Source organism: Notolabrus celidotus, chromosome 21 (assembly GCF_009762535.1).
Source record: "Notolabrus celidotus isolate fNotCel1 chromosome 21, fNotCel1.pri, whole genome shotgun sequence".
Classification (NCBI taxonomy): Eukaryota; Metazoa; Chordata; class Actinopteri; order Labriformes; family Labridae; genus Notolabrus; species Notolabrus celidotus.
In genome coordinates, this window is record NC_048292.1 from 16,528,667 (window position 1) to 16,542,266 (window position 13,600).

The window sequence follows — 13,600 nt, forward strand, 5'->3', positions numbered from 1 at the left end:
TGGACAGGACATCACAGAAGAAGAAATCCCAAGTGTCAGCAAGGGAGTCCAGCAGCTTCTGACCTTTAATGGAAAGGAGAGCGACATATCAGGTGAGATCTCAAGAGTCACATAGATTACATCAGCATAGAACACAAAAAAATAGTAATGTGGGGAAATATTTTAGACATATGTCCTACGTCTCGATTTAAAGTGACAACAAAAGGAAATGTGCTATATTAAGATGCATAGACAGCTACCAGCAACCTTCGACACATCCCAAATAATTCATATTGATTCAAATCCCGCCTCTAATAAGGCAAACAGCCAATCATAGATTATATTAGGGAGGGCCATCCCGATCCCAAGGGGGGCCCTTGTTTTTTTTGAGCTAGTGTTTTCCCGTTTACACATCAAGACTCTTGGGTAGCAATTCAGATTTAAATGTTTGCGGTTCAGGTGCATTAGCGTTCAAGACGACATCCAAAGAGCTCATGTTTGAAAGTGTTAAACATTAAGAATATTGTTTCAGGATTTGATATGAAACTGTTTATTACCAACAGGCTCAAACTTCACTTATTGGGACAACTTTTTCTCGTGTAGTCGTAATAAAATGTAGCAAATATACATTTAGATGCAGAGGTCTCACATGAAACACTGACTAATTACCATAGACTGTAAAAAATATGGACGTAGGATCCGTGACGTCACCCATCTGTTTCTGAAGAGCTGTTTTGAGACCAATCGGCTGCGGCAGCCATATTGCTTCTGTCGAGCCAGTGTGACGTAAAGAGGCGGGCTTTGAGCCTCCTAGCCAACAGCTGCAGTGTTCCCACAGGCAGCTGAGCCTCTCATTGGAAGACTAGTAATCTCAATATCTTCGAAATTGCCGAATTAGAAAAAAATTCACCCCCCTCACAGTGAGAGGACATCGAGAAATGAGCTATTCAGACTACACTCATCTTTTGTACCAGGCTGTAAACATGTTTATTAATGCTGCAAAGATCGTCTTTTCCCCATTCATGTGTATGTGACTTCTGGTACTTCCGGAGCCAGCCTCAAGCGGATCCTCGATGAACTGCAGCTTTTAACACTTCCGCATTGACTCATATTTTTAGACCGGAGGTTGCCGCTTGCTAATTACACATGTCACAATTTTTCCACAGGTGTTTTTTAGTCCAGTCACATGTAGTTTACACCCAGGACTGTGAATACATTATTAGAGCTGTGCATTAACTATGATTTACTGTGGAACACCTGTTAACACTGTTCTGTTATATCTATATATATATAAGTAATTTTGATTCAATTTATAATGATATGACTTTTTTAATAGATTTTATCTGGTACCTTATTAATATTTCTATTATTGCTGGTCTCTCTGTTTGGTAAAAGTTCCTATATTTTTTATCTTTTATTTTATCTTGTACCCTACTAATATTCTCTGTATTGCTGCTGGTCTCTGAGAGCTACCAAACAGAGTTTTGTTGTATAGCTACCATGAAAATAAAGCCTTTTTCATCTCTGATCTTGAATCTTCATATTTGTTAACAAAGGTCTGCACAGGCATAATGCGTCAGCAGTGGTTTGTCTTATCTTAAATCTCTCACTAACTTTGGGTAAATTGATGCAAGGTATCACTTCCTGTCTGGTTACTGTGACGACAATACTGAAAATCTGTCACAGTCAATCTATGTGTGTTTGCCTTTGTGCAAATGTCTGTGTGTGTCTTAGGTGCTTTCAATAAAGGTCACACATAAACCACAACACAGAGAACGAATCGATGTCTGGGTGTTCTCGTTTTTATGGCTCCTTCTAACTGACTTTGTGTTTGATGGTGAAGAGATAAAAGTTAAGCTTTAACAGTTCAAGAAGTAGATGAAGGGTCAACTTCAAATCTGATCATTTAGACAATCATTGTTTTTCCTGTTATACTAAGGACATTTGTCACTTTTTAAATTCTCACTGAGTTTAAGCACATTCTTTTTCAAAGCAACAAATCAAAGGTCTAAATAGCTTTGCATCACATGAATTATATTCTAAGAAGTTGCTTACCTAACAGTGTCATACGCCTCAACAAAAGGTTAAGCAGGACAGATTGAATATATTAAATAAGAAGAGCATTTTCTTGTGAGGACAATTAAAGGCTCTTAATAGATACCCTTATTTTTATATATGACCTATATATGTTTATCTTATATATACATTAAAGGCCACTTGAGGCCGTAATGAGTGACTCTTCATTGGGTTAGATTATATGATTAAAGGTTGATTTTATACAGTACTTAGTTTGTTACCAAAAACCTGCAAAAGGTAAAACATTCCCTTCAGATTAATCTGTAGTTGTGTTCAGTGTTAATAAGAAGCTATTAGATGAAAAGATGTGTGATGTGCATGCTTTAGTGCGTCTGTGTGTACCTTCATAAAAGCGGATCTTGTCTCTCAGTATGACCATGCCCTTAGTGAGCAGCTGGTCCTGAAGGTACTCCGTAAAGAAGGAGCCCAGCTCTGTCTTCAGCAGCTGCCTGCAAAAGAGCAAAGAACGTGAGTGCACATGAGAGCATTCATACTGTATGTGGACACAGACATGAGGCACACACACGCACTATAAAATGAACCAAAACTAATGAGTTCTGGTGCACTGCAGAGCAGCAGTGTTTGAACAGCAGCAGACGCAGGAAATGAGAAAAGATGTTAATCAGACTGAAAAGAAGGCTATAAAATTTCAACAGAACATTTCAATAACATAATTAACTGTTAACATGGGTCCAGATTAGTATGAGGGGAAATATAACCTGTAATGTTTGTGTGACAGAAAACATCAGTATGACAATAATACATGTTTTCAAAAACCATAGTATAAGTTTTACAAAGCTGGATTCCCTGATTTGACTCTGAAAAAACTATGTAGAAAATGTTGGACTGAAACTCTCAGGGAAAAGGGTTGTAATGCACTTTTGTATGTTTGAAGTATTTACAGTGTACATACATTTTTGGTTTATTTATGTGTACGTGCAGTCTAATATTCACAGTAAGTCAGTTTGACACTGCTGTCTCAGCTTCTCTGTAATAACGCTGCAGTGACCCCTCAGTAACCTCACCCTGTTATTTCCCCTTTAAACAACTTTAAGGTGTTTCTACTTCAGTGAACAGTAAACAGTCCACAAATATTACAGCCCAAGAATTAATGTTTCACTAAAGGCTTATTTTAGCATGCTGAAGCTGCCATTATACATCAAAGAGAGTGTAAGAGGAGGTGGGAAATTACAGAAGAAACACCGTAATTTAGTCTGGTCCTGAAGTACAAACCATCTCAAGTACAATGTTTGGTAAGTGCATGAGAGAAAGTTAGTGAAAAAGACAGAGAAACAAACTGAAAAATGAGACAGCTCACCTGACGCCTTCATTCAGAGTGTACAGTTCATTTTCAGCGAGATCCTTCCTCTGGAAGACTGAGATCACTGCGTTGTGGATGCTGGGAAGAATCACAAACAAAAACATTTAATGGAAATATATAACAACAGAATACTGTCCAATAATTCAACAATCATTACATGTGGAATGTTTATATTGTGGTTTATATGTGCTCTGTTCTGGTGTTTCTGTGCATCAGTCTTTTATCATATGAGACAAATCTAAGACGCAGAAAGAGAATAACTTAGATTGAAGCATGATAGATGTCATACCATCTTCCTCTCTTAAATATCCAGGTTTGTCAGCTTGAGCGTTTGTGCTGAGCTGATGTCGAGTCATATAATTTCAAGACGTTGAAAAATATAAACTATGAGCACATGGCCATAAAAGCTAGAGTGTAAACAACAAAGACAGAGGAAAAAAGGGAGAGGGGGACATGAACGGTCAGAAAAGGGGCATGAACTTGCTAAAATGTTAGCCCTCAAGCTCCACTCTTGTGTAAAAATATCTAGAGAAACAAAAGAGAGGACCAGAGAAGAAAGGGATCTATGATGCAGAAAGAGATGAAAAGAGGAGAGAAGGATGGAGATAAAAGGAGATGGTGATGGACCCTGAGGGAGAAGAGACAAAAAGAGCTGATGTGCATGCATGTGTGTTGAAAAAAGGTTTGCATTCATAGGATAAAAAATAATACCACCAATGGAGCTTTCTGCTGGATGTTTATAAAACATGGTACTGCCATGGACAAAGACTCACATGCAAACATCTGTGTGTAAACATAAAGGCTTCAAACTCTAAGAGTTACATGTATGACTTATATGTGAGTCAGTCTTTCCCACTCTGACCTGTTCCAGGTGGCGTTCGCTCCAGCCCTCCTATGCTGGGTCCCTTTGTCCCTGCTGCTCTCCTCTGGCAGTCCTCCCTTATCCCCCGCTCCTCCTCCTCCTCCTCCTCCTGGGTTCTTCGCCTGCGAGAGGTCAGTGAGGCTGGAGGACGAGCCGCCTCCCAACCTCAGCTTACTGTGGAGGCTCCTCGAAATCCAAAACACAAAAAGACAGATATAATATAAATACGCACTTATCCAAGTCCTCTGTGGTTTCTGGATGATACTGACGGAGCCAAGTCCAAACCTACTGTCCACCTACAGAAACTCAACTCCAGCGGAACATACCAAAGACCGTCTGCAGAGGACTCAGTTTAAATGGCTGACAACATCAGTGTTTAATGATGGGGGATACGTTTTATTAGCCATCTGCTAATGTTTACGCAAGCTGATGTGCTATACTGCTCTGGAAACATACAGTACAGGGATAAGTAGGAAGAGCTGTCAGGGGGAGAAAAAAGCCAGTCTACCCCAAGGAAACATTTTCAAGGGAAGAGAAAACTGGAGAGGAAGAAAGGTGAAATAGAAACTGAAGAATAAAGAAAGAGGAGAACAAGGAGAGAGGGAGGTATGAATGTATAAAGAGAGAGAGGGGGATGTGAGGGATGGAGATACAAAGTGCAGAAACGTGATTTAGAAAGATCAGAGAATGGGCGTGTGGAGGAGAAGATGCAGAAATAAAACAAAGATTGAGAGATGCAGCAGTGAAAGGCTGAAGGGCAAAGTTGAGCCAGCTTTAAATCTTTAAATAAGCGTAAACCTGCTGAATCTGTGGATTAAACTGTACACTGCTTTGATTAAACCAGTGTGTTTCTGAGTGTGTCTTTGTGTGCTCTCGAGATTTAGACCATACAAGTGAGGACATACAGTTTCAGAAAGAGAAAAGGGATATTTTGGCTTCAAGGACTAGACATAGTTTTGGGTCTATTGGTGCAAGAAGAAGAAGAAGAAGAAGAAGAAGAAGAAGAAGAAGAAGAAGAAGAAGAAGAAGAAGAAGAAGAAGAAGAAGAAGAAGAAGAAGAAGAAGAAGAAGAAGAAGAAGAACCACGTATGAGAGCATGCAGTTTAAAGTCAAAATTTAGGAACAGAAATAGAAAGTGCCAGGTAAAGTTGAGGAAAACATGTTATCTACTACATCCAACATACACCATTTACTGTGTCTCTACATACTGTATCTGTGTGTTGACTGTGTCTGACAGTTGTTTTAATACAGCTGAGTTGTATCTGCTGTTCAAAGATGTCATAAACAAACTAGAGATGTCTGCAGGTACTGGAAGAAAAGAACAAACCTCTCAATCAAGCACAGACACACACACACTGGCAAACCGTGTACTTACTCTATAGAGTAACTGAAAAGGTACCACATATCCTCACTCCATGAGTGTGTGTGTCACACTGACTAACAGACCAATAATTGGATGAAAGACAGGATGAAGAACTGGTGGAAAAACTTTCACATGCCCTTTTAGCAAGGCTTCTCTCTGCTTTTATTCTCCTCTTCCAGCTCTTTACTTGTTCTTCTACCTTAACAGCTTTTATTCCTCACTTTCCTCTTTTCTCTTTCTCCTTTTGCCAGTCCGTGCCAACCGGTGGCCATGTGACCCGGTGAGCTTTTGTGCCAGGCGAACAAAGGAACCCTTTGAGGTTCAAGAGCTGCCAAAAGGGAGGGGAAGAATTTAAAGGTGACACACATTTCACTTCCTCCTCTTCTTTTTCTCTCTGTGTGAAGCTAAGGACAGATATAAAAGTTGTTTTCACGCTTATATCACATGTGAGGGCATTTCTTTTTCATCCTTGTCCTATTTATGTTTTAATATTATTTTGTCGTCTTTCAATGATGGAGTTTTTATATTCTTTTCTATTGGTTTCATGATGTTAGTTTACAGGAACTGATCTTCATTAACGGAAATGGATTTAGACGGACAAAGCTTAAGAAAGAGAAAATAAGAGGCAGGAAGATGAATGAGAAGTGAGAAAGAATAAGGAAAAGATGGGCAGAGAGAAAAATATCAGGAAAGGAGAGAAGGTGTGTGTGTGTGTGTGTGTGTGTGTGTGTGTGTGTGTGTGTGTGTGTGTGTGTGTGTGTTTCAGGTCCGTCTGTCAACCTGGATCTTGGTACAACTCCATATAAATAGGTCAGTGTGAGGAACAGGAGCCCTGGGCTCAAATACACTGGAGACGGAGACACACACACACACACACACACACACACACACACACACACACACACACACACACACACACACACACACACACACACACACACATGGTTCACAGTTCATGGGTCAAAGTAGGGATGAGCTTCCAAATTCTCTCCAAGCAGAATCAGTCAAACCCCCCTAAAACTAAAAGTAAAAAGAAGCTGAAGATACAGAGGAGTCTAGTAAAAAAGATGCAGACAATCTCCTTGTCGATGAAAAATGGGAACATACTAACTAACAGTTGTGTGAGTTCATGAACACTGGTGTGACAAGAAGAAGGACACTTTTTGTTCCTGGCTCTGAAACAACAGGACGAGTTGAGAGAGAAAATGCTGCGGTCTAATTACCAAACAAAGGAGGATAAGGGAAATGTTTGCATGAATGAAAGTATAAATGAGGTCATTGAGGAATGTGTGTGTGTGTTTCCACTTTGGTCTACCTTTTTGTGTGTCCCAGAGGACGGGGGACAAAGAGAGAAAAAAAGGGGGAAAGAGAAGTGTTGGATCTGCAGTGAGCCTCAGCACTGTGAAGTGTGTTTGAGTGTGTGCGTATGTTCTTACCTCCTAAACGAACCCTCTCGTTCCATGCTTGCCTCGACAGACAGCTGCGACCTAGCGACCGCTCAGCATCCATTTCAAATGTGTCGGCATCTGAACGAGAAAACAAGAGTTACTGGTACAGACTTCAAACAAATGATGACTTGATGTAACTTAATAGACTGAGCTGATTTGCTAGTTTAGACCCAACCCAAGTTTCCTGGAAGTCATTTACAGGTGTAAATAATAAAGAGAACAGTAGTTGAGTTTGATTGAAACACCTCAGTATCAGGTGCATGCTGGCTCACTGTCACACTGTCATGACTTACTGTAACACTTAATCAAACAGAGCCATTACTTATGTCACTAAGAACATGCCTTCTTTTCCTGCTGTGGCTGTCTGCTACGAAAAAGGCTCATGGCTACTTCCTGATATCAATACTTTATTAATGTGGTATAAAATATCAATAAAGCATGATATTTTAATCCTAACTAATGCAATACTCTTATCACACTGCTGGTGCCAAATATCAATATTCTGCTTCAAAAATAATAAAGCGATCTGATCAGATTTCCCTTCCATTTTGACTAACCTTCTCATTTGTGGGGCGCCAATGACAACAACCCTGCACTATACCTTTAAGGAGTATTTTGTATTGTTCAGTCCATCAGAAATCAAAATGCATTATTATATGGCTGTCTTGCAATTCATCATTTATCCTGAATTAGTGTACTGTGATATAAATATTACTGTGGACCATGTATCAGGACTCTGTAACATATTGTAACGTGCATATTGTAACATGTCACATTGTAACATGAAATATTGTAAGGTGTCATACTGTTACATGTCATATTCAAACATGTTGTAATGTAACGTCATACTGTAACATGTCTTATTGTAACGTGTTATATTGTAACTCGTAGTATTCTATCATTTCATTATTTTAACATATATTGTAAAGTCTCATATTTTAGAATGTCATATTGTAACATGTCATATTGTAACATATTGTAACATGATAATATGTAACATGTCATATTTTAACATGTCATATTGTAACATGTCATATTTTAACATGTCATATTGTAACATGTCAAATTGTAGCATGTCATATTGTAACATGTCATATTTTAACATGTCATATTGTAACATGTCATATTTTAACATGTCATATTGTAACATGTCAAATTGTAGCATGTCATATTCTAACGTGTCATATTGTAGCCTGTTATCTTGTAAGGTGTCATATTGTAAAATGTCATATTTTAGAATGTCACACTGCAACATATCATATTGTAATATGTCAAATTGTAACATGTCATTTTGCGACATCATATACTAAAATTTCATTTTGTAACATATATTGTAAGGCGTCATATTGTAGCATGTCATATTGTAGGGTCTCATATTGTGACGTGTCATATTTTAGTGTGTTATCTTGTAACAATATATATTGTAACATGTCATATTGTAACATGATATATTGTAACAATATTTATTGTAACATGTCATATTGTAACATGTCATATTGTAACAATATATATTGTAACATGATATATTGTAACATGTCATATTGTAACATGTCATATTGTAACATGTCATATTGTAACAATATATATTGTAACATGTCATATTGTAACATGTCATATTGTAACATGTCATATTGTAACATGTCATATTGTAACATGTCATATTGTAACAATATATATTGTAACAATATATATTGTAACATGTCATATTGTAACATGTCATATTGTAACATGTCATATTGTAACATGTCATATTGTAACATGTCATATTGTAACAATATATATTGTAACATGATATATTGTTACGTGGCATATTGTAACATGTCATAAGGTGTCACATTGTAACATGTTATATTGTAACATGTTACAATGTAACATGCCATATTGAATTTTCTACCTTGTCAATTTGTAACAATTTGTATTGTAACGTGTCAAATTGTAACATGTCATATTGTAACTCATTATACTGTAACAAGTCATACTGTAACGAGTCATATTGTAACGTTTCATGTTGTTACGTGTCATATTGTTACGTGTCATATTGTTACGTGTCATATTGTTATGTGTCATATTGTAACATTGTATTTTAACATGTCATATTGTAACGTTTAATATTGTTACGTGTCATATTGTAACGTTTAATATTGTTACGTGTCATATTGTAACATTTCATGTTGTTACGTGTCATATTGTTACGTGACATATTGTTACGTGTCATATTGTAACATTGTATTTTAACATGTCATTTGTAACGTTTAATATTGTTACGTGTCATATTGTTACGTTTCATGTTGTTACATGTCATATTGTTACATCATATTGTAACATTGTATTTTAACATGTCATATTGTTACGTGTTATATTGTTAGGTGTCACATTGTAACGTTTCATGTTGTTACGTGTCATATTGTAACGTTTCATGTTGTTACGTGTCATATTGTTACATCATATTGTAACATTGTATTTTACATGTCATATTCTAACATGTTATACTGAAATATGTCATATTTTAACATGCCATAATGTAACATGTAATACTGAAATGTCATATTTTAACATGTCATATTGCATTGTATCGAAACATATAGTCTCACATTTTATCGTATTCTATTATATAGTATTGAATTGTATCAGTCGTTCCGTATCCTATCATATTGTACAGTATTGTCACATATTGTATGACATTGTAACGCATCATATTAAAGACTGACATACTGTATCATAGCCTCTCATATCACACCATATTGTATTGCATTGGATGTGCTGTACAATCATCTAAATGAACTCAAGGCTAGAAACGTTGTTAAAGGGCAGCTACAGTACATACCATGGGAAAAAATCTAGAATAATTGGCCTGGTGTAATTTTATCATCATAAGCATATGATTCCATCCTCGGCCCCATCTTTGGAACAAGATTCAAAGGTACACAGCTAACTCATCCTGAAACTGAGTGCTTCTCAAAATGAGGGGGCTACAAAATATATTTGTGTGATCACTCATCAAAGTCTGCACGTTGTATTGTATAGTCATAAAAGTTGAGTTTGAAATATTTCTCACCTTTGTGATGCCCAGTTATGAGTAAAGTCAAAAAGACAGAGTGGCAGCGAGAACAGTACTCTACACCTCTACAGATCTGACCCAGGGACGGTGAAGTGACTAACCTGAGAGCAACATAAAGGAAGCACCATTTTACAGATGTGGTTTCATTTTGCTCTGAAAAAAACATGATGTGAAAGATGCTTCAAATTCACAAAACACTTTCACATGGTGTTTTTATAAAGACAGTCAGGCAGCTTATTGCTTCACGTTGATGCTGTATATCCAATGCTTAGGCGTCCGGATGCCTTCTGGTTGACAAACCTTTAATGTCTCTGATCAACTCAGAGCCCTGCTGCTGATGCATTCACTGTCCGTCTAATTAAAAGCAGTATTCAAGCAAACAGAGGCAAAATTCCTACTTAAGATTAATGACAAAAATATATGAAGAGATGCACCGTACTGAGGCAGACAGACAGACAGGCAGACAGACAGACAGACAGACAGACAGACAGACAGACAGACAGACAGACAGACAGACAGGTGTCTCTATTTGACGTCTAGCTAACAAGACAGTATTATAATCTAATTACAGTAAAGTGGTTGAGACAGACATTTGATACGGCATGAACTCAAATGCCCCCACTCACTTACACACACACACACACACACACACACACACACACACACACACACACACACACACACACACACACACACACACACACACACACACACACACACTAAGACACACAGAGATAGAGTAACTCACACACATATAGGGTAGGCTGTTGCAGAGGGCCAAAGAGGGTAAAGCTGGGGATCCTCATGGCCTTTTTCTCTGTCATAAATAAAACAACCGCTGTTTGTTTGTTTTCTTTTCTGCACAGCCTTGTAATGACGACTGTAAAATCAGGAGCGTTATAGTGTCATTGGATGGTGTCAGAGTGCAGGAGAGAGGGTTTGAATGTTTGCCTGGATGTAACCATGTTGATATTTTTACATTTGAAATGTCATGGTAGTGCAGTTTGAGTACGGTGGCCCTGGTGGAGTTTAGGTCCTGATCAGTGTTACAGCAGTCTCAAGGTGATAACTGTATGTTTGTCTGTTTTGCTCACAGGGACTCTAAATAGTCTCAGGCTTTACTTCCTGGAAACTTTATTCGTCACTTTATTCAGGACAATCTCCAACCAATCGGCTAATGAATGATGAAGATTTACAGGGCTTCTGTTGAGTATAGTTACTCAGAGGAGCAATAACGTATCTCCAGGCTAAGGCTTATTTTTCTATGAGTTAGTCATTGTTTGCAGCCCAACTAGCAACTTGAAACTAGAGTGGAGACTCAACGTATATGACTGGTTTGTTTTAACTCCTCTGCAAATCTCAAGGTATCAAAGCTTTTTAAAGCTCTGCACATGGATGTTTTTTCTGCCCACTAAGATCCTGATGGATAATACTTCTCTGGAAAGAAAATGCTATTAAAGCCATTTGTTTAACTCTGTCATCCAAGAAAAACGTTGTGTCCGTTATCTAGACTTTTGTGTTATTTCTCTAAAGTATATTTTCTTTGAACTTGCAGGAAGACAGTGATTCTGACTTCCTTACGGAATCACAAAACTGTAGGATAAGTCAAAGTGAATCCTGGCCAGGAAGGCACTACTTTCAAGAAACATGAGGCGTGGTAAGAAATTCAGTAATATTATAGACAAACCTAGGCTCAGCTTGATGAGACCTGGAACTTTCTTTGGATTGAATGACACACGTACTGGTGCTGCATGTCCAGCTGACCTACTCGTCCCTGTGCCACATTTCTGTTTAGTTTTGAGGATTCTTGGACTGAGGTTCCACGGGTTGTGGTTTTGAGAACTTGAGTTGTTCGCTAAGCCTCTGGACAGATATTCATGAAGTGATCAAAACACATGAAACCATTGAGCTCCCACTCATTTAAAATCTTGACTTCTCTGAATTCTAAGCCTCCTCCTCCACCCCCTCCTGCCTTTTTCTCAGACAGTTTACATTGTAAGTAGATACCAGGGACTCCACTGCTGAAAATTAACACCCATAATCTTCTTCAACTGGAACACACAACACACACAGTGTTTTACAGACTGGCAGAGCAACAGGGAAATTACCACCCTGCACCAGAGAAGTGCTAAAGTCAGGGTTTGCTACATCTTGCAGCAGGTTTTTCTGCTCTACCTCTGCCAGCCACTGGCACGAAACCAAACCACCTGCTGTATAAATCATTGGTGTCGGTTTTTAAGAGCTATACAACTCTGACAACAGTCTTCAAGTCTGCAGCTTGTCTACCAGCCAGAGGTGGACTTTTTCAACTTGGGGGCCATAGTGGAGCAAAGCGGAGGGGTGGCATGAAGTCTGTGTATGCACATACAAAGGAATAATATTTATTGATCCTTTCTGTCTCCACTGATCACATCTCATTTTATTGGTAACACTTAAGTATCTCAAAGATGCAATCAGTAATAGAACATAAACATGGCAACATAGATTCTCTTAGGAATGCAAGTAAAAAATGTGAACGAACTTACAAAGAATCTGCTACATTTAAATGCTGAGAAAGTAACAAGCAGACTGTTATAACACAGCCCAAACTGTTGATTTTAACACAAGTCCCACCTGCTACTGGAGGGCAACTAAAGTGCAATATTTAACTTTGAATGTATCCAAAATGCCTTAATAAAAGTGCATAAAAAACTATTATTTCATAACTTTTTTTGAAATAGAAAACCTTCAATACAACTAATTCTAAATGGAGTTACATTTAATATGCATTCAGTAGGTATAAGCTCAGTTTGGGATTAAACAAGTCGTTTTTTAATTCAACTTATCTACCGTTCTATTCTTATTCTGCTCAGTGTAAAACTGTCGAATGTACTTTTGACCAAATTACATTCATAAATACTCACTTTTTCAGTTTCTTCCCTCGCTATCTTCCACTGCCAGCGTTCTCGGCGATTAAATCCCCGTAATCAATCCAAAAATAACTCCTGTATCTTTGTAAAAACTGGACGTCTACACGATGCAAGGAAAACAGTTCCTCGTCGCAGCTCTTGCCGCAGATAACAGCGCGCGAGGAGGTGCGCACGTTCTCCTGAAAAAGATCCAATAAGTGGAGCCGACCCCCGGCGCGCGTGAGCTTCTGCGCGCTGCTGCGAGCTGTCACAGCGGCTTTCTAGAGCCTCCGCGAGACAGACAGAGAGGGAGGAAGTGAGAGAGAGAGAGAGAGAGAGAGAGAGAGAGAGAGAGAGAGAGAGAGAGAGATTGACAGATTACGGTGTGTGGGTGTGTGCACGAGGCTGCATGAGGCTGTTCTGTGTGTAGGGGTCGGTGGGGGATACATACAGCCTATGGAAAGTGTTCGTGGTTGAGTATGTGTCTGTGGTGTGAAGCAGTTTAAGACAACACACAGCAGTTCAAATACATAAAACGACACAAGAAAAGCAAGAGAGATCATATTTTTAGCCTTTGTTGCCTTGCTACCTGTAGTTTGTATTTA

The 13,600-nt window shown here is 38.4% G+C and overlaps 1 protein-coding gene across 2 annotated transcripts in view; it reads right to left on the reverse strand.

Annotated features, from left to right (window-relative positions):
* Positions 1–13,275, reverse strand: part of LOC117804699 (proline-rich protein 5-like) — a 21,235-nt gene extending 7,960 nt beyond the window's left edge. Inside the window, exons 1-6 of one of the 2 annotated variants that reach the window (XM_034673017.1) lie at positions 13,011–13,275; positions 7,038–7,127; positions 4,239–4,424; positions 3,374–3,454; positions 2,398–2,504; positions 1–63 (exon numbers count right to left, since the gene is read on the reverse strand). The exon at positions 1–63 is cut by the window's left edge and continues 29 nt beyond it. In XM_034673017.1, the coding sequence (XP_034528908.1) occupies positions 1–63; positions 2,398–2,504; positions 3,374–3,454; positions 4,239–4,424; positions 7,038–7,063 (463 nt within the window). In that variant the 5' untranslated portion in view covers positions 7,064–7,127; positions 13,011–13,275. Of the gene's footprint in view, positions 64–2,397; positions 2,505–3,373; positions 3,455–4,238; positions 4,434–7,037; positions 7,128–13,010 lie in introns of both variants that reach the window. The other variant, XM_034673016.1, reaches the window with a different exon arrangement.
* Positions 13,276–13,600: the final 325 nt, after the last annotated feature.